The following is a 26284-nucleotide window of genomic DNA, read 5'->3' on the forward strand; positions in this document are numbered from 1 at the left end:
ATATCTCTACTTTTTTTAATCTTAATTTATGTCTACACAGCAAAAAATCTCAGTTATTAAGTAATTTATTCTTAACTTAAGCGCTAAAATCTGATATTTTAACCTGTTTTCAGTTGAAATTCCCAGAATTTATTGTCTGTATTTAAAAAAAACATGAGATACTGCTGCTTAAGAAAACATGACTTAGAAGACTCAAAGACAAAATGACTTGAAGAGATTTTTTGCAGTGTAAAAATTGTCAAATTCTGAGACACTGAGTCTTAAAATATATATAATCAACTTCTAAAAGACACCAAATGTAAGTTGTAGTGTAAACACCACCTCAGGTTGTTAAAACCCCCTAAAATCTCTGAGACAACACCGAGGACATGACCTCAGTGTCCTGATTTGTAGCTGCAGCCCTGTAGCAGTAAATACAAACTGTTGAGGATTGTCCATAATTAAAATGAATGAAATTATGCACGGTCACACAAAACAAAAGATGTCAGATGTCCACAAGAGAGAAAAATGTATGTCAACTGACATTTCACCTTTAAGTCTCTAGCAGCTCTGACCGCATATCTCAACTTTACACATCAACAGACATTTGATAGGCTATTTCTGTGCACAGTCTGAGGCTACCATCTGGCTACATAGAAGGCAGCCAGTTCTCGACAGGCCAGGACACAAGGCCTTAAAGGCTAACTGGCTAATTGCCCTAAGCAGCCCGTTTCCAGTGCCATCTTTTTGGCCTAACTTGAGTGAAGCACAAATGGCGGCCAGATCGAGCCTGCACTAACATTTGCTGCACTTGAAGCTGATTAATTTCACAAACAAAGACGGCCTGCTTATAAGTTCGCACGCACAGATGTCTGATGAGTACCACTTCACTTCTCAGCCCACTTCAAACTGCAAGATGAAGCACGTAGGAATAGAAATAAATATCTTGCACTGTGAAAAAATGCCAACCATTGGAAATATTATGGTATCACTTAGCAGAGAAGGCTAATTGAGTGGACAGTTTTGAAATAAACTGCATATCATTGATGGTATAATGGTTTGCGTAAATGTTCAATAGTTTGCTTCACAGTTGATTCACAGCAAAGGAATCTTTCTCTCAAGTCATTTGTGTCTGTAATTGAGTCCTTAAAAGCTTATTTTCTCTCTGAGCTTGTGTGAATATTTCAACCTGTTTCCAATGCAAATCAACTTGTTTCAAGTATTCTCTAAAATTGAGTTTTTCTTGATTTGAGTACAGCAACTTTCCGTGTTCGTTTTTTTCCCTCTCAACATGCACAATCTAATTTTTAGAGAATTAATTTTTCTGTTACAAACTGTTTGACATTTTGAGAAATACACTTATTTGCTTTCTTGCCAAAACTATAGATGAGAAGCAAATATACCTACGAGCACCTCTAAAGCTCTCTAATTAACTAATTTCCCTAAATGTCATTCTATTCCTTTAAGAAAATATGGCTATTATTGGAGACAGAATGACTTGATAATATGGAGACTTTTTTCTAATGTCCCCCTCTTTCTTATAAGACCAAAAGCCCCAGTGTTAATGGACGTAGCGTCATGCTCTCTGCCTTTTTTACGATTCGGTACCATAGGAGGGCAGAGGAGAAAAGGCTAGCTATTGATGTGCCCGGGCTTCTTGGTGACCATACTGACTGCACATGTGGCTTTCTTTTCTCACCCTGTGACAGTTTAATTGTATTTTCGATATAAATTGATCAAAGGGCCATTGTGAATGCACGTTGGGCTGCCACATTGATTTCTGGGAGAGGTTTTTTTTCCTCCCTCTTAATTTGAGTAGAAGGGCAGCAGTAAATTCTCCTCACCAGCAAGGTGGGCAACAGGGAGGGACGGGGTCACTGCAGCAGCTGCTGGAGTTCGATACTCTGAGCTGCCTTGTAATATCCTTCAGGGGAGTGAGGAGGAACTCTTCAGAACCACAAGATCTCTCTGTTTCCATAGAAATGACAGCCGACACAGTGTATGTCACACTGTCTATCTCACATCTCAGCCGAAAGGAGAGGACTCAACAGTTATTAACTGAATTGTTGTGCCGGCAGAGATAGGCAGCTTGATAGACAATCATAGAAAAGGACATTGCAGCTATAACAGCGGGAGAAAGATAATAATATTGAAGTGGATTGTTTTCAGCCAACTGAGTCTCTGTTTGAAAGCATGTACTGTAAAGCAGAACAGAAAACAAATAAAATTCTGCAGGATATTCTCCTGGCTTGGTTAGACAGGGAGAATAAGAGTTGTTTTGACCAGAATTCAAATGGGTGAATGAAACAGTGCTCCACTCTAGATCCTAATCCGAAGATGCTAAAATTCTGCAACACACTCGACTGGCTCTGTTAGACAGAGAAAGGACTGAAAACAGTCATTTTTACCAGCATTCAAGCAGGCGAACAAAATAGTGTTAAAGATGCTAATCCACAAAGCTGTTCATCTCGCATGTGCCAGCTTTGCCCTGATAAAACAGCATGAATTAGTAAAGCTTCCGAGCACCTGGGATGAAAAGCTTTTTAATATATGATGAGAAAGGAGACTTTGCAATGGTGCTCCCACGTGACCCAGCTGCAACGCACAATATCCTCCCTCAGTCTGTCCACCAGGCAGAGCCAAGAATGCTTGTAGACACAACAACAACTCGCGCACAGAGGAAAATATGTATTCAAAAACATCAAAATCAAACGTGCCAGCTCTAACGAGGTGTCAATAACACACCTCAGAATTATGTCTTAGCACCCACTTATCAAGGGGAAAACATTTAGATGGTGTTTGCCTCATTTTGTACTTGACATGTTTGCCCATGTCTGCAAACACGTGCCCTCCTTTTACCCTTTACCTCCCCCTGCAATTATAACCATGTCCTTGGTTATTAAAGCAGGGAAAGGGAAGTAGGCAGGGAAGCAGTGGGAGGGGAAACGACTGGACAAGCTTTTGATGAGTTCTCGGAGATAAATATGTTGGGGGGATTTGGTGGTGGAATTAAAATGTCAGAGCATGCTAAGCTGCTGTTCATGCAGAAAAAAATTAAAACAGGAGATAGGGAGGGAGAGAGCAAATAATAATGAGAAGCTCCACAGACAAGTGGACTCTCGTGGTCCTCTGGCATGTTGGTCATGTTGCTGATCCATCAGGGATTGGCAGGCGGCGGACGTGCGCACACTCATGCTGGTACTTCACAGACTCCGACCCACTGGCATTCTGTTTTACAGCACTGTGAAAATGCCACAGTGGCCCTGCGGTAAAAAAAAAAACAAAAAAAAAAACGCGATGACAACCTGCATGTAACAATACCAGTACATGCAGCATTTTCTAAACGCTCCGACTGTGTGTTTTCTTCTTGGCAGGAAGAGATGAGGTGAAGCCACAAATCTGTATCGTCAATGACAGTTTACTAAAGATGATACGAATCTGTTAAATAACACCGAATGCACTTATCAAAGCTGTCAATGTCTCTTTGCCAAGGCCCAGATTGGTCAGATCACTGATGTGTGCACAGTGTATCAGAAATACTTAAGTGGAAAACTGTGATTCTACTTTGAAATTAGATTTTGTTAACATCTTTGGTACAAAGTGCTCATTGCTGAGATGTTTTTGCACTGCACTTCTCATAGATGACCTGTCAATCAAACAGTATAGCCAGCCAGCACTGTGATGTTTTATTGATGCAGATTCATTTTCTGTTCTCTGTGGCCATTTCTGTTTCTCTGGAAAGAGGTAGCTGACACTCAGTGTCCATAAGAGCAAATTAAGCTAATGTGAAAGCTTTCATAAACCGGACTTTGAATCACTGTTGTGCTATAACAATTAGCAACAGAGAGGCGCAAAGTGGGGATTTATTAAAATGAAAACACCACAAAATGCTGCTTGAAATTGTTGTTTGGGTGCTGCAGGGATCCATATTATCATCTTTCTTTTCTTTTTTCCCCCTCACAGCTTCATTCAGATGCAGACCGAGGAGATGGAAGTGTGAGGTACGTCCTCAACGGTGAGGGAGCAGGGACCCTCTTCAAGATAGACGAGAAGTCGGGGGACATCCACGCCACCAAGAGGCTAGACAGGGAGGAGAAGGCCTACTACATCCTCCACGCCAAAGCTGTCAATCGCTTCACCAACGAGGCGCTGGAGGGCGAGTCCGAGTTCATAATCAAGATCCACGACATCAATGACAACGAGCCACGGTTCACCAAGGACCCGTACATGGCCAGAGTTCCTGAAATGTCTGACATTGGTGAGTTCTTGCCTCAGATATCCCTCATGTATGTATATGGGAGGTACTTTAATATTATCACCATTCCTTTCATTTCCCAAATGAATGATTGTCAGTAAGTTTTAAGTAAAAAGTGAGTTGCAGAACTTTTAGTTTTACTTGTTTTTGAGGTTGACTTATGTAATTCCTGCCAATGGAGCAGCTGTTATTATAATTACACTGAACATAATATTTATTGAGTATGAAGGTTCATCCTCTTTCAAGGCCTACTTATTTGTTTTCATAGCCTTTTCATAGTCTTCATCAGAAGAGACTCAATCTGCTCAGAAAGAAGTGTGATCTGAAGAGAGCTAATAACTGGAGCTTTTTTCATCAAATTAATTAGATTTTGTAAATCTTACATACATTTTCCAAGTATTGAAAAAATCTATACTTTTATTTTCTGATTACAAATATATTGCCTAGCCCTTGGCAATGTCTGCTGCTTTTACTTTTTTATGTCAACTTTTAATACACCACAACTCAGTTTCTTGCCACTGGACAATACACCTCCTCATTCTTGACTAAACTATGGCACTACTACTCGTCCTGGAAAACCTGGAACACAATTGTCTGATTTTCCAGTCATGGAAAACACAAGCAAAATGAGAGAAAAAGGAAAATGCCCTGGAAAATTATGTCAACATTCTTCTATTTTAAGCTCTGTTTGGACCATTAGGCTGTCATTGCCATCTGAAAGGATTAAGTCATATTAATGTTCAGATGGTAGTTTATGGAGTATAGTATTTTGAATCTAACTGGCCACGCCCCCTAATTATGGCCACGCCCCCAATCATGGCCGCACCTGCGGGTGAGAGGTCATCAAAACACAAGTGGGCGAAACTCCGAAAAAATGTAAGTTACATTATTTTAAAGTGTAAATGTTAGTTACTGCTGGCTCGTATCAGTTGTAGTTTTTAGTTACAGTTATAATAACAACGTTGCTTTCTTTCTAACTGGTTGTAAAAAGTCGGATAAGTTGTTAGCATATTTGGCTCGTTTGTTAAAGTTGACGCGCTTGTTAGCTTGTTTTGCTCGCAAATGTTTTAGGTTTGTGATTGAGCCCTGGCTTCTAGCACTAGTTTCAAATGTGTGTTTGGCACTGTTGGGAGGGTTTGATAATAAATAAACGGGAAGACGGGGGTCAAAACAATGTATGGGAGTCTAGCTGTTAGCCAAACACCGGCTAATTACTGGCTAAGGGTACGTTTATCATTCTGCTAGCATTGCCTCTCCCAACGCGATGCTGCGTTATAAAGAGGAAATGTACCATGACATTACATTAGATGTTTAGTTTTTGTAGCTGCAATTAACAGTGGGTGTGAATAGCTTCGCCATTTGTTAATCTCCATAGTAAGGATACTAAAGCATATTGTGATAAACTAATAAAAGAGTCAGTGGCAGTAAAGTCTAGTTCAGATTTGTTAGCTAGATAAAGTTGCACGCTACTGCTTGTATTAAAGGTGTTCAGGCAGCCATGATATAATGTAATTTATAAGTTAAAAGGTATTCTTTATAAATTTGTCATTTTACAGGATGAATATCCACATTACAACAAGAATATTTTGAGTTTAAAAGAACATTTGTGGCCACGGATATTTGCATGTTAATTCACTTCTATTATGCTATGTCAGTTACCTTTTGCTGGTTCTTTTTCTCTCACTTAGTTTTTTTTAAGAGATAATAGAGGAGAGAAGGTGATAAAAGAGACAGGTGAGAAAGTAACAGGAGAGAAAGTAGGGGAGAAAAGGGAAAGCTGAGATAAGATAAGATAAGATAAGATAAGATAAACTTTATTTATCCCACTTGTGGGAAATTTACATGTTACAGCAGCAAGAAACAAGAGTGACAAAAATAGAAAAAGAAAAGATATTACCCACTTCCCCAAACCATCACTGTAACTTGGTTATATTAACAAAGTGAAGTGCTGTACATCTGCAGGTACATTATTCAATGATAATTTCTGAGTCATATCTTTTGAAAACAGACATCCACAGAGTGGATGTGTAGTGTTTGGCCCAATTCCTGTCTGTCACTGAAAAAGTCCTGGAAAACGTTCTCTAGAAAGGAGTGGGAACCCTGTGTGGTTCATCATCTAAGATATTTTCAACTTCATCCGTGTGAAAGCTAGCATTGGGATCCATGTTTATTATAGCTTTGGTCACTCTCCATCATGCCAAATTTGTGCAAATAAAATGTCCTCACAACAAGTCTAGATGTGGCTGTGATGAAAATCCCATTTGTGCATCAGTTTCCCGTGCATCAATTAAATAATAATGAACCATTTGTTTCTATTTTATTGTAAACAAAACTCACAAATCATAAAGCATTATAAGCTTCTGACTGTCTAGGCCCTTGCAGCCTTACAGCTTTTCCTCACATACCTCAGATTATCCTGCCACAGAGGGTAATTCATAGTAATAGATTTTAAAAAAGCAATGCAATCAATAAATAACAATATTAGCATAAAATAAATAGTAAGATAGAGTTTTTAGAGTGTGTACAGCTGGCTAAGAAACTTGTATTCAGCATGTAAAGCCATATTTATTGATCATAAATCAGACAATAATTAGGTGTTTACACAAATGAGGGTGTGTGCATGTGTGTACGTGGAGTTGGATTAAAAGGCTTACGATTCAAATTGGATAGAGATGCCAGTCTTACTGGATCAATGGGACTTTATCAATCATAATAATGATGTCGACTCAACAAAGAGGGCCCGACTAATTAAATGAGAGGGATGGGGAGCTGTTTTATGACCAGAGAATAAACAAGGTAAAGCATCTCAGTGATGGTTACAGCACTGGTGCAGATAATCTTTTAAATACAGTATTGTATCTTATTAAAACAGTATTTAATTTAATTACCAGCATTGTCAACTGTGTCATCACAGTGAATAATTGCGGATTATATTTCTGGAGTGCCAGTTTCTGAGACAGCACCATTTGCTGTTTTCGCATTATCATTTGTTCTTGTCATTCGGCACCAAATTAAACTTTAATTCACCGTGCACTTTGGCTCCAGCTCCCACTCTAAAAGTACATACTGGCCTCATGAATATAGATAAACAATATAAAAAGGCTCCTAATCAATACTTGCATGAAAACATGGAGTGAACTCTCTGTTCCGCTGCTGCTGCTGCTGCTGCTGTGGTGCTTCAGGGACTGAGGGACATCGGTCTTGCAGCCCAGACATGTGACAGAGTTGTCACTTGGTTCAGCAACCCCAAGAGAGAGGCCGGCACTTATCTAAGGGCAGCACGGGTGCCCATGGCAACAACCGAGGTGTGATGTCACCGCTTGGCAGAGCATGTGTTCACGAGTGACTGCATCGAGACACTGCCCCTTTAAATGTGACATACACTTTGAGTTTTATTATAGTCTCACGAGCTCTGACGTTCTTCTCTCGGACTCTCAGTTGCGGACGACTTTGATGCGCCCCTTCCTTTGACAACTGAGTGATTACAGTCAAGGTAATTTACCCTGCCGGCACAAAAACTGTGATTATTCCTGACTTGTTTGTCAGAAAATTCTTTTCTCAAAAGCTTAAAGTCGGCGATGAGATGGCTGATGTGGATCAGTGATATTTTCTAAAAGCCACCATGTCAGAAAAGCCTCTTTGAGTCTAATTCCCTAGTTAAAGGTATTAGTGATCAAGGTTCGGTGAACTTGCTCAGGAATCCTCCCGAACTGTCACTTACACCAAATCAGACAGCCGTGGTCTTTCTCTCTCTCTGCCTTTGGTCCCCCAGTTTTTTTCGTCTCTCTAAAGCATCCTTCATCCATACAAATGACATTGATTTTAAAGGAAGGAACTCTCCTCTCACCCTCACAGATCTCAACTGACATCAAATTAGAGAAGTTTCATGAGGTCGTTATCCCATTGTATTGCACAATTCTATATTTATACCACTTTGCCATTAAATATTTCTACTCAATTAATTTTCTTCTGCATGTAATGAGGCAACACTTGGCCCTGCAAGGCGCCATTTGGGAGGTAGCACTTGGCTAACCGCTTCCCTTTGTTCTGCTGAAATAGGGCTTCAGCCTCTCTGGAAGAGAAAATGGATCACAGTCGTTCGTCTGCTATCAGATATTTGGCTTCTTAGACACTCCAGATATGTGGATACACTAATAGGCTTCTTGGGGTTTGCAAAGAGACGGTATCGGTGCCGCTTGTATGCTTAGAGAGATATACTTAGAAAAATACATTAGGACTTATCGATTACCTGCAAAAATCAATCATGTATAAGGGTATAAGTGGCCGAGGAATAAAGATTGGTTTGGGTAATGCAAAGGGACAGAAATGATCAGTCACATTCTGCATGAGCATGATTAGAAGAGGATCCGACACCTCATCAGAAGGTGCATCAGCTTAACCAATTATCCAGCAGGCAATTTTCAGCAGTATTGAAGAGTTGATCTAAATCATTGTCATGAATCTTCTTCCCCCAGGCACCTCAGTAATTCAGGTGACAGCCACAGACGCAGACGACGCAACGTATGGGAACAGCGCCAGGGTGGTGTACAGCATCCTGGAGGGCCAGCCGTACTTCTCTGTGGACCCAGACACAGGTCAGTGTTGAATTAAATGTGAAACTCACCTGGAGATACTCTTAATGCAGTCACTATGCAGCTATTGGTGGTGTGCTTTGTATACCTGCCTCCATTTTGTTGTTTTTCCTTTCAGACATAGACAATGACAAAAAGATTTACTCCTATCAAATCAGTTCTGTCATAACTAAAGAATATTTCAACCTGTTTCCCTAAATTAACAGCACAATTGAAAAATCTGACAGCACAGGAGGAAAATTCAAATGTCCAACAGAAACCAACTTGTGTCAGAAATAATTCTGGAAATGATTGTCTGTATCTTAAAGAAACACCAGAGAAAAGACCAGCATGCACTATAGCCATGAAGATTACTGTTTTCTGACTAATGTACACAACTCCTCATTCCTTCTTCAGTAAAAAACTTATCTTATCTTCCTGCTCTAGCAGTGTTACTGCCACTGCACCCATCACCTACATGAGCAGAACGCAACAAGTTCACACCCTTTGTCTGGAGGTGGCCATACTGAGAAACATAACAAATCGCTAAGTGAAGCAGAAATAGAGGAGGCAAGCTGAGCTTTACCAGGGTGGTAAATTAGAACAATTTATCACAATATAACTCCTGGAATCCAGGAAATGTTCCTTTAAACCAAACCAAAAATACCAACACGTCTGCCTGCTCTTTGCAGGCTTTGACGGGCGAGGGGGATTTGTAGTAGAGAGAGTGGCAAATCACCAACCCCAAAAATCTAGCCGCTTGCTAGTTTTAATCATTAATGTGCGCTTTGGAACACATCCCGCTCGTGTCTTTCTTGCTTAAACAAAAGGGAAACGACAAAAAAGCCATTTGCAGATTAGTGGAAGGATTAACAGTAATATGGTTTATCCCACATGTGGTATGTAAGCTGACATCCCCTCTTACACAAAGACATGCCTGGACATCACATTATAAGCAGGATTTGTTTCTCCTCTCCTCCTCTGTGTGCGTGTATTGTAGTCATTAAGCAATAACAAAGGTAGACAGAGATATAGAGCGAGCGTGATGCTGTTTCCTGAAGCTGCTACACGTTTGCTTCCTTTTCTGCAATACCGCCTGAACGATCGCTGTTCTCTTAACAGTGTGTTGTCCGTAAGATAAATTGCACATCGTTAGAAAGGGGGGGTGGAAAAAGGAAGTTGCATTGTGCCTGCTTTTTCCCTTTTTGCCATGCTATGTATGGGAGGAAGAAAAGAACAAGTTGGAGGGCCTTTTGAACAGTGTAGGCCAGTCTGATCTGAGCCTGAGTGATGTGCCACGTCAGCCTCTCCTTCTTCCTTGTTGTTTGATATGCAATGAATCATCTATTCAGCCTGAAAGTGGTGAAGTTTGTCAAAGCAGTTTATTTAGGGTGAAATTTATTTTTTTTCTTCATCTTTATTCTCCCACTCCACTACGTCTTTCTGTCTCTCTCTCCCCCCCACCTGCTTCTCTTTTATGAAGCTTCAAATTCAAACGTGTAATAGCAGACAGGCTTGAAGACCGTCTCTGATGGGAGATGGAGCACACCTTTTGAATATGCTGCCAATTACCGCTTCACTCGGTCTCTGTCCTGACTCCAAACTAGAGATCTAACGTGTCAGAGCTGAGAAGTAAGCAACTGCACGGCACTTGAAAGGCTGAACATTAACAGAGTCTTAATTCCAAAGAGAAGATAAATGATGCCGAATGCATTTGGAGGTGAATGCTACACTTAGAAAATTAAAGGAATTGCGCTGTGGTTTTGGTAGATTGGCCCTTTGGTCCACTTACCAGTTAAATCACGAGAACACAGACACCGAAATGTGCTCCTGGGTGGCCGCTGAGCCCCGTGCTGCTGCGCATACTGAGCAAGAGCACTGACCTTTCAGTAATAAAATGTTCTTAGTGGTTTAATTATCTGGCCTGTAGATGCATAAATCTAAAAAATGAAATATCATTAATTCAATACAGCTGATGTGGACAGGCTTATTTTTAGAAATCTCTCAGGTAGTCACAGGGATTTTTAGATATATGCAGTCCACCTGTGGAAACAGTTCATTATTTTTATGTCATGTGGCAGGGTGATTTCATGAAGGTTGTTCACAAACCTGCCAGTCTGAAATACGTTTAAAAATGACCTACTGCTGAGTTAAAGAGCTCTACATACTTCTGGTTCTGTTCGTACTGTAGCTAGGTGACATATAGCTGCATACAGTATGATTATGCCATATTTGTGCTGCAGCTAACAGTCATTTTCATTATCTATTAATCCTCTGATTGTCGTCTTGGTGAATTAATCAAATTTTCATTTCAAAAAATGCCAGAAAATAGTAAAAAATGTCCACCCCAGCTTTGCAAAGTCAAGGGTAAGGGGTCTTGTTTTGTCCTAAAAGGTCCCAAACTTAAAGATGATTCAGTTGAAGATTATATGAAACAAAGAAAAGCAGAAAATATTCACAATGGAGAAGCTATAACTAGAGATTTTGGGGAGTTTTTTCTTGAAAAATTACTTTAATAATTCATAGATGATCAAAATACAGTGTTATTTATCTGTCAACTGATAAGTGGGCTAATTTCAGGTATATGCACTTATACTGTTTATACAAATATTATGTAGAATGCAGTTAGAGTGGAGTGAATGACTTTCAAATCTAGCTAAGCACATTGTAAAATAATATCCTGCATAACTAAAGATTATCAGTTCATATTTTTATCGATTTTAATATAAAAATACCTTGATTTTTTGAAAAGGAGCAAGTTCAAACTGATATTCACTCAGATTTTAATGTTCCCACTCACACTCTAAAAGTTATGTTTGCTGCTGCAAAACGACACTGGTGACCGCAGTCGAAGGGTCAACGAGTTCACAAGGTCCTCTTGTGCTGAGCACTTCTCAGAAAATGCTTTCAGTTACACAAAATGAAGAGAAAAATGGGCAAATGAGCTGCTGATTATACACCAGAGTCATAAAAATAAGTGGTTAACTTCAGAGTGAATTGTGTACAGTGAATGGATTTTTTTCTCTAAGATGGTTTGTGTTATTCTCTGTTTTTGTTTTCCTGCTTTGGACCATTTTTTTAGAATAACTACTGATGTACTCATTTTTTAATGTAATAAAATAGCAAATTATGAAAAAATGAAATGAATCTCCTCCTTTATGTCTAGCCCTTTATCTAACTAAACTTGATTGACTGGATGGATAGTGTTTTACAATGAAATCTCTCTATGGATCTGTGTATTTTTCCTCAGGCCTGATCAAGACAGCCCTGCCTGGCATGGACAGAGAAGTCAAAGAAAACTACCAGGTTGTGATCCAGGCTAAAGACATGGCCGGACAGATGGGCGGCCTCTCAGGAACCACCACAGTCAGCATCACCCTCTCTGATGTGAACGACAACCCGCCACGCTTCACCAAGAGTGAGTACAGCCTTCTGCAAAACCCACACACATGCACACTCTCACACACACACACAGAGTGACCAATCCTCAGCCCATGAAAACCACTTGTCAGTATGAGCCGGTGCCAGGCAGGCAGCCCCCATCTGGTGTCAGTTTCAAAATGAATTTGGATTATTGCAGGGAGCTCTGGGTTTTGTGCGACTAAGGCGGGCCTCTTAAAGGCAGTGAATAATTAAATATAGAGCCATATGACAGAGCAAAGGGTCCTGCAAAGTGCATCAGATCAGCCCTGTAATCCCTATTAAATGAAGAGAGTACATTCACTGGGTTTTATCTCCCCTACTCTTCCTCTCTCTTTGTCTATCTGCTGCTATTAAGTCTTTCTTCTGCTCCCTTTTACTCCATAAAACCAATGTTCTCAGTTTAGCACTGGAAATGTCCTTGGTGCATTTTTTCCTCCTTTTTGTTACCCTCTCACTCATCAATCATCAATCCTTCCTTTCTACTCCCTTCCTACTCTCTTTCAGTCTCACACATTGTCTCCTCTTTTTTTTTTTTTCTCACCCCTCCCCTGCCCGTCTCACTTCCTCTCGTGTATCTGGCAAACGGCGTCGGCAGCCAGATCAGATTGACAGATTACTGGTGTCGTCGTGTTTCCCCTCAGTAACAGCAAGCGCCAACTGTACAGTGGGCGACGCGTGCACACAGCCTGCGAATGCAAGGCGCAACACACGACCACAGAACTCCCGCCGTCCCCCCATTTATCACCCTCGCCACCACCACCCAATCCCCCCCCCACCCACCAGCTTTAGGGAGGGGGGCTGTCATCTTAGCTCCACCGCCAATGAATGAACAGTGAGAGAAGGGAGGGAGATAGATAGGACAGGGATGGAGGAGGTGACAGGAGGGGAAGATAGAAGAAGAAAGAGGAAGAGTGAGGCAGACGACAGAAAGACAGCCTGTGATGGAGGGGGTGGGGGGTGGAGGGTGGGGGGGAAGATTGAAAGAGGGAGAAAGAGAAAGAGATATTGTAATGGGACACCCAGAGGAGGTAGAGTGTCAGGAAGCGATATCATTGTTGTCTGCCAGGAGTGATGCCTCTTCTTTTCCACCCAATGCTAAATACCTGTTAGCCTAGGGAAACCTTCTCGTGGTGCGTCGCTTTCAGTGTGTGTGTGTGTGTGTGTGTGTGTGTGTGTGTGTGTGTATACACGTGTGTGTGGAGGCAAGTGTCAGCGTCACGGAGACCTGCCGACTCAGGCGTTGCCAAAACACTGTCAGCATGTTTTATTAGTGTGTCAGTGCTGTTTGTCTCCGCAGGCTGTGTGTATATCACGCCCGCTCCCTCCTGCAGTCCGGCTATTTATTTAAGCATACGAGATGCAGCCGGGGCCGCTGAGGCCGACAGGCAGCCATCAATTTATCCGCCTCAAACCAGGAAATCATCTTATAAAATAAAAAGGAAAAAAAAGAGAAGAAGGAGAAGCAATTAATTTATGTTGAGCAAATTGGCCTAGAATTTATGTTACATCCTAAAACTTCGAGTAGTGAGTCAATACCGCTTGTAGCAACTTATGTTAAAAGGCCACGTGTCTGTTTTGGAAATGAAATATGTTTTACCGCATATGAAATGTCTGCTCCACAGCTGATCTACAAATGTTGCAGCACTAAATCTCCCACTCGGCTTCTTCCTTTCACACACTCTCCTTCCCCAGCTGGCTCTGATACTGCTGCTCTCTGATTGGCTCTGACTCACTCTCTCCCTGACCTGCTCTCTTGCTCTTCTGACTCACCCACTTACAGTATTTCTTTATTCACCAACAGGGTCATACAAAATGCTCAGGTTGTGACGCTCATTGGGTGTGGGTGGTGGTGTTTGTTGTGTGGCTGGTGTATGCCGTGTTTTCGTATTTAAAATTTGGGGTGTATTTAAGGGTGTTGATGCTTTTAATTTTCATAAAATTTCAATAGAAGCATTGATTAACCTCTAAAACGAATTGCATCTTTGTATGAAAAAAATGGAAATGGACATGAAAAGAAATACCAAGGACATGACTTTGGTTGTCATGGCCCTGCTCACACATTCAACATCTAACTCCCTTTCAGTCCTGAGCCTTTCTCTCTCCAGCTTTTCTTTTTTTGTCCCTGAACATCTTGACAATGTCGCCCTGATCGACCAATTCTTCCTTTCTCATGACCATGAAATCACAAATATGAAAATTCTTTTTCTCTGCAGCCCTCTATGAGTTCAGAGTGCCCGAGTCAACTGAGCTCGGGTCTGTGGTGGGACTGATCCGTGCCATGGACGCCGACATTGGTGAGAATGCAGAGATGGACTACAGGATCATTGGGAGCGATGGACCCGGCATGTTCGATATCACTACCAATAGGAGCACGCAAGACGGCGTCATTGTGCTGAGGAAGGTGAGGGACTGTCATGGAGCCTGAATGAGTGAAAGGTGGTGTATTTTCCACTGGGCATGTCTTCTCAATCCCATTTTTTACTCTAAATCTTGTCTCTGCAGTCTCCTCTTCTGCAAAAATCCAAATGAGAGAAGCTCTTAGATGATAAAAGTATTGATATGCTCATTATCTATGCTTTGTTGTCTTGTTTTGCCCTGGGCTTTGCCTGCCAGGCTACCCTGACCCTCTGTTTGGAGCAGCCTATTTGGCGTCATGCTGCTCAGAGGAAGCCCTACAGACACAAAGCAGTAAAAAACACACACAAATATCCATTGCATGTTCACAGGGGGAAAAAAATAAAAAAATTTATTTATTATCGTAATTATTTATTATTTTCAGACAGTTTTCAGGCGTCCATCTTACTTGCTTCTGATGGAACAGATGTTTGTTTTAATCAATAGCTGTCTATACAAGCTGTGTAACAGCTCGTGTTTCATTCACACTATATGTGCACTCAGAAGGACTGTAGCTGCTGCTGCTAATCTGCTAACATGTAGACTTTATGCAAATATTCTCCTAAAAGGCTGCTAGAACTGAACAAGACACAAAGACATTACAGTTGTTATCCTTTAGCGATCAGTCGTGGTAGATCTGGGGATACCAGTGGTTACTGGTGGTAACAGCAAGTGTGGTTCAACACTACAACAACATTTCTTAAACAGTTATTTTGTTAGAAATACAACCCAAGTGTATTTGTTTACTGCATAGCCAAACAGACTTGTGTTGCTGTTTAATAAAGTCAGCCAGTAATCTGCTTTCTATTAAGAGCAATTTCCAACAGTGTAAGCTACTTTAAGATTAAAGGCAAAGTGTCTTTTGTTTTGAAAATATTTAAATAGACCCCCTTCTATCAATGAAACTACAAGGGATTTTAAGTAGGGTCATTGAGTGTTATTTGCTGGCTTTATAAAAATAAATGCAGGAAATAACATTACCAAATTTTTGGTTTTGCTTTCTTTTGTTGTTTAAGGACCCTTGACTTCATTGTGCTCCCTCAAACCAAACCTACTCCCCCGCATGTAAGCATCACACTTCTCATATTGGCAAAAAGAAAAAAGGGAGGAACAAAACAACGAGCTGCATTCGAGAAAGAAAAAAGTGATGAAAACTTTTTATTTCCATACGCTCAGACAGCCAGAAGATGGACAGTGGAGTTATTAGATTCCTACTTGCCCACACTTCCACTACATGTGTTTTGAGTGAGATCTGTTCTTCCTCTCAGCTGAGACCAAAGCAGAAATATTGATGCTCAGTATGGATCGCAGCATTCAGTGGTGTGCTGTGGTGTGCTTCTGATGTATTCAACAGAAATCTGGCAGTTGCCTTATCAAGCGCCCTCTCTGCAGCCTTCGATCGATCGCTTCCATCATGCCATCATTAAGTGGAAGATGACATAATTGCCTTTTGTAGCTGCGGCGGTGCTGTAGTGGATGTGGTATGCAGGCAGAGTGTGTGTGGGGAGTGAGCATGCCCTAATTCTGAACCTACTAATTAAATGGGCTTGTCAAGTGGGAGTGTGTCCCATCTCTGCTTGTACCAGTCCTTCAAAGCAACATATTCCTCCCGTTGACGTGCGGTCCACCCCCCCCTCGCCTTAACACGAAACAGCAGAAATCAATGACTCATATTATGTTATTATTCATGGCTTCAGAAAACGGTTTGTTCCATCAGGATTTTTCAAGCTTTCATGGGCTGTTTCCAGCGATCACGGACACCGCATCCTTTCATATGTACAGTAGGCAGCGTGCGAGGAAGCTCGCTCTGATCCACCTGCTCAGCACTGGGCGCACAGTCATTAAAATGCACCGCTCCCCAATTATTTCCATCAATAGGGGGATACCTTCAGTGGCTACAACTTCAAAAAAAAAAAAGTAGTAGTAGTTCAGAAAAGGAACATAAAAGCAAAAAACATACCACTAAAACGCACAATGACAGAAAACTTTAGCAGTCATGCAGGAATCAGGCTACTAATCATCCTGCACTGTCCATAAATTACAGGATGTAAGAGCAGTATACTGTAGACACATGATTATACAGGATCATACATAAAAAAAAAATAACCAAAGCTGCTCCCTTTAAACAAACAAATGGGTAAAATGAAAGCCTGTATACCAACATTAAAAGTCTAAGCAAAAATCTAGTACAGGACCACATACTGGCAGAAGAATGAAGCCTATAGTTCTCAACAGAAGTGTCCTTCAACAGAGTACCATTTGTGATATTATTTGATTATTTCTAACCTTTTTTAATCATAGATAAAAAATTGTGAAATGTGTACAACCTTGCTTCAACCTTACAAATCAAAATAGTAGATCTTTTTCTGCATTACAAAGTTTAAGTCTGGCACAGCAAACAACAAGATTTCCTCCTGTGCATATAGACTAATCTGGCATGCTGATCTCTTCATTGAACAAAAGAACAACAACAACAAAATGAACAGATGTCACCCGGCAAACATCGAGAGGCAACTTTGATTGATTGTTTCATAGAGTGTGGCAGGGATCAGGAAATCAAGTTGAAAAGCACAAGTTGATTGAAAATGTGGCATTTCTTTAAAAGCTACAGAACAGTATGCATTCAGACTGCACCTGAGACAAAGTTTCTGTCAAATTCCTATCATTAAAACACCAACCGATCAGATTTCCTGTTGTAAGAATACCAACATGAGTCTTGCTCTTTGTAAATTAACCCGGCCGTGTTCTTGTCATATTAAGTCTCCACCAAAATGCCACATCAGTCACATTATTCAGCCGTTAAAGAAAGGCCTTTCCATGTCCAGCAGAGCACAGGTCTGATCTGTGCAGCAGCCCATGTGTGTCCATCCAGTGTCTTGTTAGTGCCCTTGAACAAGACACTGAGCCCCTTCACAGACGCTCATTAGAAGATGCTCTGGAAAAGATTGTCAGTTTAATGAATAAAATCCTGATCTGACCTGAAATTAAATGTGGCAGGATGCTCTGAATGGAGATTAGTTTTCCCGAAAATCAACAGCTGAACGTGCTGCTGCATACAAATGAATGTTTCAAAGTAAATATTAAGGGACAAAGACAAAAAAAAAGCCAAAACATCAGAGAAGGATTTTCTTTTTAATTCAAGAAAACAAAGATGGCATGTTAAGTTATGTTTAACAGCCTCCTCGTACATCTTCTCTTGCTCTGTTTCGCAGCCTCTGGACTATGAGAGAAAGCGTCAGTACAGCCTCCGTGTCCAGGTGGAGAACGTCCACATCAACCCTCGCTTCTTCTCCATGGGCCCGTTCAGAGATGAGGCCACCATCAAGATCATCGTAGAGGACGTGGACGAGCCGCCCGTGTTTGAGCGAGCCAGCTACGTGATGGAAGTCAAAGAAGACGCAGCCAGGAACACCGTCATCGGCTCCGTCAGCGCGTCTGATCCCGATGACAAAAACAGCCTCGTCAGGTACTGAACTACTGACTTTTACTGACCTTTTAGCAACGTTTTCCATTCAGTGCATTTAATAATAAATAAAAAGTCTGAGCGTGACAGTTCATTCAAATAGGACTTATCCTAGCAAGGAAAAATACATCCACAAACTAATAACTGTCAGCAGGAATGTTAGGCACACATAACTGGTAGATAAAGATCTAAAATGTGCAAAAATTACATTTTTGAGATAAGTTGTCCTTATTTTGATGCATCAAACTACAGGGATACTTCATCATAACAATTTGAGTGTATGTTCAGATACTGTGAATTAAAATGAACCAGCTTTTTCCAGAGCTTTTGGTCATATTAGGAAATCAAGGTGAACGCTGAGGAAAATGGCTGAAACTTACAGAAAGTGAGAGAACCTTGGGTTTAGAATTTTTTTATCACCAATACTATGAGTGGTAATGAAACACTTATAGAACTTAATATATTCATGCAGTATATGTGCTCCCAGTAAGTGAATTATTTAAATCTAAAATTTGATGTGAACAGTAAATGGATTTTTGTCCTTCATCCTACATTCACAGTATTCAGATACATTATGAGGCCTTGGAGGAGAGACCTATGAGACGCACAGAAAGCTCCTGAATACTGAGATGTGACAAAAGTTCATTTACACAACTCAGTTCATGGAGATACAAAATTATGCAAGGATTCTATTTAATGGGAGTAATGGCAGCGGGGTGTGAGGCTGAGCCTTCGACTCTGTCTCAAAGACTTTTTCATTTTTATGATGCACTAAGGGAGTTGGCTCTCAAGGTTGAAGTTCCACCACTTTATTGCAGGTGTCAAATATGATATCATTCTCTTTTATCGCCCATCATCAAGGAGGTAGCTACCCCGTGGCATTTAAAGCCGCGCAGTGTAGGAGGAGCGCCGGGATGCCTGAGGGCTGCCTGGCATGAGGAAGTCACTGAGACGGTTATCTTTATTAGCTCGCATGGCTGGCCACCACGCTCGCAGACACGTGCGCACATTTAGGCCAGGATGCACAAATTCCTCTGTAAGCAAGGATGAACGTGCACGTTGGTACGGTTCATGGGCATCTGCCGACACACTTGAACGCAAAGGTTTAATGACCTATTTCACATCAGATGTTAGATAATTAGTCAAAGTCACCCAGTGTCACTATGATGGAAGACAACCCCTGATTTTCAAGGTGGTGAAATTTTCAATTGTTTAAATCGTTTTGTTCAAGTTACAAGTTTTCCTGCCGTAGGCGTGATGGGTCGCTCTGTCTTAAAAAGCTGCCAACTCTTTTATTAGAATTTTATTAGCCCTGTTTTCAATGAAGCGTTTTAATGCTGCAATAATCTGAATGTTGTCTCCAGTCTTCAGCTGACCAAGGGCGAACTCTGGAAATAAACTCTGAAAACCTTTTAATAGTTTGGCGTGAAAATGAACAAGTTATAGACTGAATATTCATTCAAAATATCATCTGCTCTCCAGTTTAAAAATCCAAACACACACAGGCAATGTAATAAGCATGGTTTCACTGATTGTGCAGGCTAAACTAGGCTAAATTTTAAGGTTTATTCTTAACGTTGGTAACAACAGTTTCACCTCAAGATCCACTTAGTAAATACTTTGCAGCTCTCATTCATTTATTCAAACAGAAAGTCCTTCAAGTGCTCTGAAAAAAAACAAACTATTCAATGATCACTGATAAAATTGAAAGTTCCAGGATAGGTAATAAATGGACCTTCAGGGATTGTTTTGTAAACCTGGTTAAAAATGTTTATTTCTTGCTCATCTAGGTTCCAATTGAATTAATCTTTGACATTTTTGTTTGAAAAGTTACTTCAAAGTCACATTAATTTCATTGTGTCAGTTGTGAGAATTTGCTGCTTTCTTTTAGTATCTTTTAGTGCTGGAAGCTATTAATGAGCTGGCTTTTTGAAGAGTGCAGGACATATTTTACTATTTTCTGGCATCTTGTAGGTCAAACAGTAAATTTGTTGAGAATAATTGGCAGATAAATCCATAATGAAAATAAGGTCCAGGTCAAACTTCATGCCTTTTGACCCACAAATCCTGAAAGAAATACTTCTGCTGGATGCCTACTGACTCTTGTTCCCAAAGTACGTCTTCTGAAAATAGCGTGGTGGGCCGGCCGGTCATGTGGCTTCTGCAGAGAGGAGAGAGGAAATATGTCCCAACCCGCTGATCACTAACATTTCTGTAACCCTCCATGTCCTTCTGCCTGGCCTCCCATCCAGCCAGCTGCCTGCCTGCTGAGAGCAGCACTTTGGATGCCCGGTCAGGACGAGGCACGCTGTTATCTCTCTGTCATTAATCAGGGGAAGGGTTAGGGCCCAGCCATCTGAATTATTGGGAATATTAGAAAAGCAATTAGTAAAGCCCACGGCCGACGCAGATTTAACGAGGTTAGAGTTACTGTCGGTCTGGGCGAGGTGGTAGGAGAGGCAGGCGGAGACGAGAAGGGAGTGTTTAGATAAAGACACTAAAATGGTTGATGCAGGAGAAGCGGCAGGGAGGGGCTGGGGGTGTGGGGGTGCGGAGAGAGGAGAGCGGTGCGGCGGTGCACTGAGAGCTCCGGTTCACAGTCTCCCCTCGGGGGTCTCCTTCCTCTTACGCTGGCCCTCCTGATGCCTGCTACTCCATTAATCACACTGATGTATCACAGGAGTCTGGGAAGCAGAGAAAAACAACACGACTGGATAACCTGTTGGCTCACACGCACGTTTGTGTGTATTTGTGTGGGTCTGCAAACACTTACATAAATCTGTCATCACCACAGGACAGACTGTTAGTGCCTGAGAAGAGTGCAAGTTAACCCAAATCACAAACAGTGTATTGTTGCAGTAGTTTGAGGTTCATGTGCCTGCATTGTTATTAATTCTTGTGGAATTCTTACACCCTAGATTACTGGATATATTAAACATTTATGTTTGAAAGCTTGTCACAGTGGCTGCAGTACTTTGCGTGTGACAGTAAGCATGTTGCTGAACACTCTAATACGCTTAAACAGAAACAGAAAAGCAGCGTAATCCATTTTGATCAGACATTTTGATCTCTCTCTGCGCTTCGCTTGCTCAGCTCAAGACATTGGTACTTATGAATTTAAATTCTGTGCAAGACAACGAGCTGTTGATTTTGAGAATTTCACAGTGTTTTGAAAATTGGGACTGTCACTTGAGGTTTGTGCCAGAACAAGTGAGAAAATCTGTAAAGAGCGACAGCAGCATCCAGTCCAAACCTGCTCGATTAAACCTGTAACTATCTCTATGCTTTAATAACATAAACTGTAATTGAGAAATATGTTTCCTGTGATTAGTGTGAACTGACCCTTTACACAATAGTCAGAAAATGTTTAGAAGCTGTTCATTAACTCCTGTAGTTTGGCTCCTCTGTGCAGATGAAAACCAATTTCATTCAGTTCAACAAAGCTGGCCTCTTCTCTGAGGGCAAATTGCCCCCTGGATTGATGCTAAAATTCTTATTTTTTTCTTAATGCATTCTTGTGTGATATGAATAACAAAGAAAGGAAATAATGGCAGAGTGCAGACAAGTCCATCATGCGTGTTTTGAGTACCTCCTGCCTGCTGAAACCCCTCTAACCACACAGAATGTCAATTTAGCCGAGACTCACCAGTAAATGTGACCGTTCACACCTGAGAAACTCTGTGAATGTGACTGTACCCCCCCCCCCGCCCAAGGAACACCGACACACTTCCACACAGCCTGAGCGCACAAGGTTTAGAAGCTGATCTCTTCTGTGTGTGTCTGTTTTGTGCAGGTACTCTATTGATCGGCGCACAGACATGGACAGAGTGTTCAACATCCATGCAGGCAACGGGTCAGTGTTCATCCTCAGGGAGCTGGACAGAGAAGAGAACGCCTGGCACAACATCTCCGTCATTGCCACAGAGTTCAGTAAGTGCAGTCAGGATGGGAGGCAGACTTTTCTGCTCAGCCATTTCCCTCTTATTCCGCCAGCCAAATTGGATTTTTGGAATAGATACTAACCTCTGAATGTTGTGTGTTCAAGTGAAAAAGAGGGTTTTGTAGAGCACTAGGACCAGACACATCCAGTTCACCCAGTACTGGCTGATAGCTGGTGTTTGTTCCCAAGCCTGAGTAGCACTACAAATTCTCAAAAAGTGGCAGGGGCCCTCATTTATCTTTAACTGTAGAAAGAAGCTCACATTGATTCTCCAGTTTCCCTCACTTTAAAAGTACATTTTAATATATTGCGGCAAACTTTTTCCAGTCTACTTTTGTTTACTTTTTGTTTTCCATCTATAAAACCACAGCTGATCACCACTTTGTTGGTCTGAGTTTCTCTACTCACTTCTCTCTCTCTGATTTCCCTGGTGTCAAACTTTTTTGTTTGTTGTAAAGCTTCTTTCAGTGTCAACACTTCCTGCAGAGAGCTTTCACATTAAAAGCCTCCCAGGGGCTCTAAGGGCAAAATCCCTCACCTTTGTTTTGGTTTGCTTTTAATGTGAAATGTCCAGCAGGAAATGATGAGTCTCATTAAGAGCAGCTTAACCACAAACAAAAAAGTAGAAGCCAGTGGAATTAAGCAGCTCCTTAAAAACGTTATTTCTGCAAATGAAAAAACTCTTCACTTTGTTGTTGTACAGATGAAATTAGTGCTGTGGAAATACACTACAATAAATGTATAATGGGAGTCATTATAGCACAGGTAATTGCACCTCCTTAGTGTTTTTACCTTTCCTTTATTTATTCATGCTGCATTATTTGAATAGTGGCTTTTATTTGAAAACTTTTGCCAGACTTTATTTGTTTTAATGATTAAAAAACAATACAAAATACAATTCAAGCGATCCATTATAATACAGATGTGTTAGGAAGATGTGTTGGATAAGAGATCAATTAAGAAATATATACACCTTGTGAGATATTTACTGTAGGTAGAGTTCTCTTAAGTTTCTTTTTCATGTCACATATAATTTGTTTGCTTTGAAACACAGGCAGAGGCTACACCCACACACTATATACCTACTATGGAAGTAAAGAAATAATAATTAATGTAAACTCACTGTGTCTACCTTTGTGTTTCCTAGACAACCCGCGTCAGATCAGCCGTGTGCCTGTTTACATCAGAGTGCTGGACGTCAACGACAACGCTCCAACGTTTGCCACCAATTATGAGACGTTTGTGTGCGAGAACGCTCGGGCTAATCAGGTTGGTGTGGTAACACACAGCAGTAGTCGTGGCTTCATCTTGACGTCTCCATTAGGAATATGCTTCCACTTCCAGTTCAGTGTGTAATTAGCGGTCCTCAGAGGGAATCTGTAAATCTGCCATGTGTTATAAGATAGAAGCACTGGATGTGTAGGATAACTACTGCATCTGGGAACATATTTTCAAAAATACATAAGCTTACATCTCAGGTGGAGAAATAGTTTTCAGACAAGCTTCGACCTCCAAATACACTCCATTGTCAAAGAGATGTCAAGAGGCAAGAATATAGACATTAACTACACACAGAGTGTTCGTCTGCTTTTCAGTTGTGCCCCTGCCATTTCTGCTAAACTGAAAACCCAAAATGCTTTGACACATCAGACATATACTCTTGACACCAAGTCGTCACAGTTTCACTATCACTTGTCAATTCCACTGCATATTTTGTACTCACGCTCAGATCTGAGCCAAATGTTGCTGTCTATAGTTTACCAGTGCTCACAGGAAGTGTGCCGAACCCCCAAACCTTTTGACTTGTTATTTGTTGTCTTGTAGATGTTGGACCTCAGCTGCAGTGCTGCACACTCTGATTTTTGACTTGAGTAAAAGCAGCAAAACAGAAGGGAAGAAAGACACTGTACAAGCTTGTTAGCGTCTGGTAGTAGCAAGTCATTAGGAAGTCCTACATTACTGAAGTGAAAGTACATGACCCATTTCCAAATAATATATATTATATAATAGATTATAATGTCAGCATCACTTTAAAGTTGCAGCTGGTAAAGGAGTAGCTGATACCAAGAAACTACACACAGCTCCTTAGCATCATCTATGATGATAAACCATCATTTATCTGATTGTATTATCTATTGATAATCTGAAATGTATTAACGTTGCATAATAATGTTATCTTAGTACAGTGTTAGATGTGTAGAGTAAACATTTGTACTTTAGTTAATGGACTTTCCATCACATTATTTTGTAAAATACTGTCTATTTAAACAACAAGGGGAATGCTGACAGATATTAGGTGTTCTGGGTGTGTATCTGTTTAGTACTGGATGACTTTTTTTTTCAATGCGTTTTTGAATGTTTCGTGCTTGTTAACCCTGATCCACTATCAGACACTAATGAGCTTGTGCTGATGTATCTTTAATAATTCGATTAGACCGAGGGAGGAGCTGGCCTGACCTATGACCTGTTCCTTGATTTACAGATTTTTCATCAGTCTTATGTAACATTTGTTAGATATTTAATTCAGTGGATCAACTAAAAACAGCTTGAGTAACTTAACACACAACTTTGTAACTCACTCTTATTTTAAGCATCATGGTCCAAAGTGTGTTACTTTACCTGTCGTACCATTTGTCATTTCAGGTGATACAAACTGTGAGTGCCACAGATCCTGACGAGCCACTCGGAGGACACCGGTTCTTCTTCAGCCTTGCACAGGAGGCTGCTGGGAAGGCTAACTTCTCCGTCCGTGATAACAAAGGTAGGACACTCTCCGCTGATGTTCGTGCTCATCAGATTAATGTCCATCTTGTGTGTAATGTTCCCATAAGGCACTTTGAGTGCGCCTGTTGTTAAATTTACCCACACCTACCTTGTACAGTACATATTGTGATTTATTGATATTCTGTAGTTTTTCATCTCACAGCACTAAAAAGAACATTCACAGACCAAATGTAATTTCTAGTAGACTTTATTGAAATATTCATACAGGTTATCGATCGGTGCATGGTAACTGGATATGCTGTTGTTTCCAGACAACACGGCTGGAATCCTGACACGGAGGAACAGCTACAACAGTCTGCAGAAGAGCATCTACCATGTGCCCGTGGTCATCTCTGATGGAGAGTTCCCCATGCAGAGCAGCACCAACACGCTAACCATCAGAGTGTGCACCTGCGACCGTGAGGGCAACATGAAGCTGTGCAACACCGAGGCGCTGACAGCGAGGGCGGGACTCAGCACAGGAGCCCTGGTGGCCATCCTGCTTTGTGTCATCATTCTGCTCAGTGAGTACCTGCTGCAAGAACTCCCCCGCCCCAAAAAAATGCACCTGCACCTTCCAATTTTGCAAACATGTGTTTTTCAATTTGAGCTGAAAATTTCATTTCACTGAAAATTAGATTTGAGTGTTTCCCTCAACTACACTCCAGAGCTTCTCGCTGTAGGGAAAAAACCCACCTCTCACAGGTGTTAAAGAGACAGCTCTGAATTTCACTCCTTAATTCAATTCATCACTTCCTGTGGGTGGATAATTCTGACAGTGACCAGAGCTGACATGTTAATTTGATTTGAACAGCATAGATCTACAGCATCTCAGCTGGGGGGGTGAAACACTGTGCTGCAGGATGGAAGGACAGGCACATTTTTAAATAGTGTTACAGCTGCTGGTGGTGATACTAGACGTCCTTTCAGTTCTAGCAGTTGTAATATTCTTGTATCGTGTCTGTGAAGATTCTCAGTCATCCAGGTGATGGCATTTTTAAGTGCTACAGGGAGACAACTGAGGTTCTTCAGGAACCTCAAGCAAGTTTGGTTGTTTCCTCATAGCACTTAGAAATCCCACAACCTGGATCAGACATGATAGAAGATTACTACGACTACGTCTCCTTGAAGGACTTGAGATCTGGCTCTTTCCGGCTGCAGTCCTCTCTGTCCTTTCCTCTCGCACCACATATTTGTACTTCTGTTAGCTTAAAAACAGTGTCTCTGAATGAAAAATGGTCCAAAAAAGTCATAGTATAGTAAGGCGTCAAAAATGGGTCAAAAATGGTCCAAAAAAGGCCATTTTTGACCATTTTTGACATTTTTGACGCCTTACTATACTATGACTTTTTTGGACCATTTTTGACACCTTACTATACTGACTTTTTTGACCATTTTTGACGTTTTTGACCACTTTTGACGTTTTTGACCATTTTTGACCATTTTTGACACCTTACTATACTATGACTTTTTTGGACCATTTTTGACGCCTTACT

General features: G+C 41.1%; 1 protein-coding gene across 2 annotated transcripts in view; it reads left to right on the forward strand.

Moving 5' to 3' along the window:
* The window catches only part of LOC108885080 (cadherin-6), a 74829-nt gene that overhangs the window by 24386 nt on the left and 24159 nt on the right, over window positions 1-26284 (forward strand). Inside the window, exons 3-11 of one of the 2 annotated variants that reach the window (XM_018679262.2) lie at window positions 3943-4237; window positions 8710-8829; window positions 12056-12223; window positions 14442-14629; window positions 17835-18088; window positions 21879-22015; window positions 23173-23294; window positions 24669-24786; window positions 25061-25312. In XM_018679262.2, coding sequence (XP_018534778.1) covers window positions 3943-4237; window positions 8710-8829; window positions 12056-12223; window positions 14442-14629; window positions 17835-18088; window positions 21879-22015; window positions 23173-23294; window positions 24669-24786; window positions 25061-25312 — 1654 coding nt within the window. Of the gene's footprint in view, window positions 1-3942; window positions 4238-5010; window positions 5111-8709; window positions 8830-12055; window positions 12224-14441; window positions 14630-17834; window positions 18089-21878; window positions 22016-23172; window positions 23295-24668; window positions 24787-25060; window positions 25313-26284 lie in introns of those variants that run through there. The other variant, XM_018679263.2, reaches the window with a different exon arrangement.

Source organism: Lates calcarifer, linkage group LG24, assembly GCF_001640805.2.
Source record: "Lates calcarifer isolate ASB-BC8 linkage group LG24, TLL_Latcal_v3, whole genome shotgun sequence".
Classification (NCBI taxonomy): domain Eukaryota; kingdom Metazoa; phylum Chordata; class Actinopteri; family Centropomidae; genus Lates; species Lates calcarifer.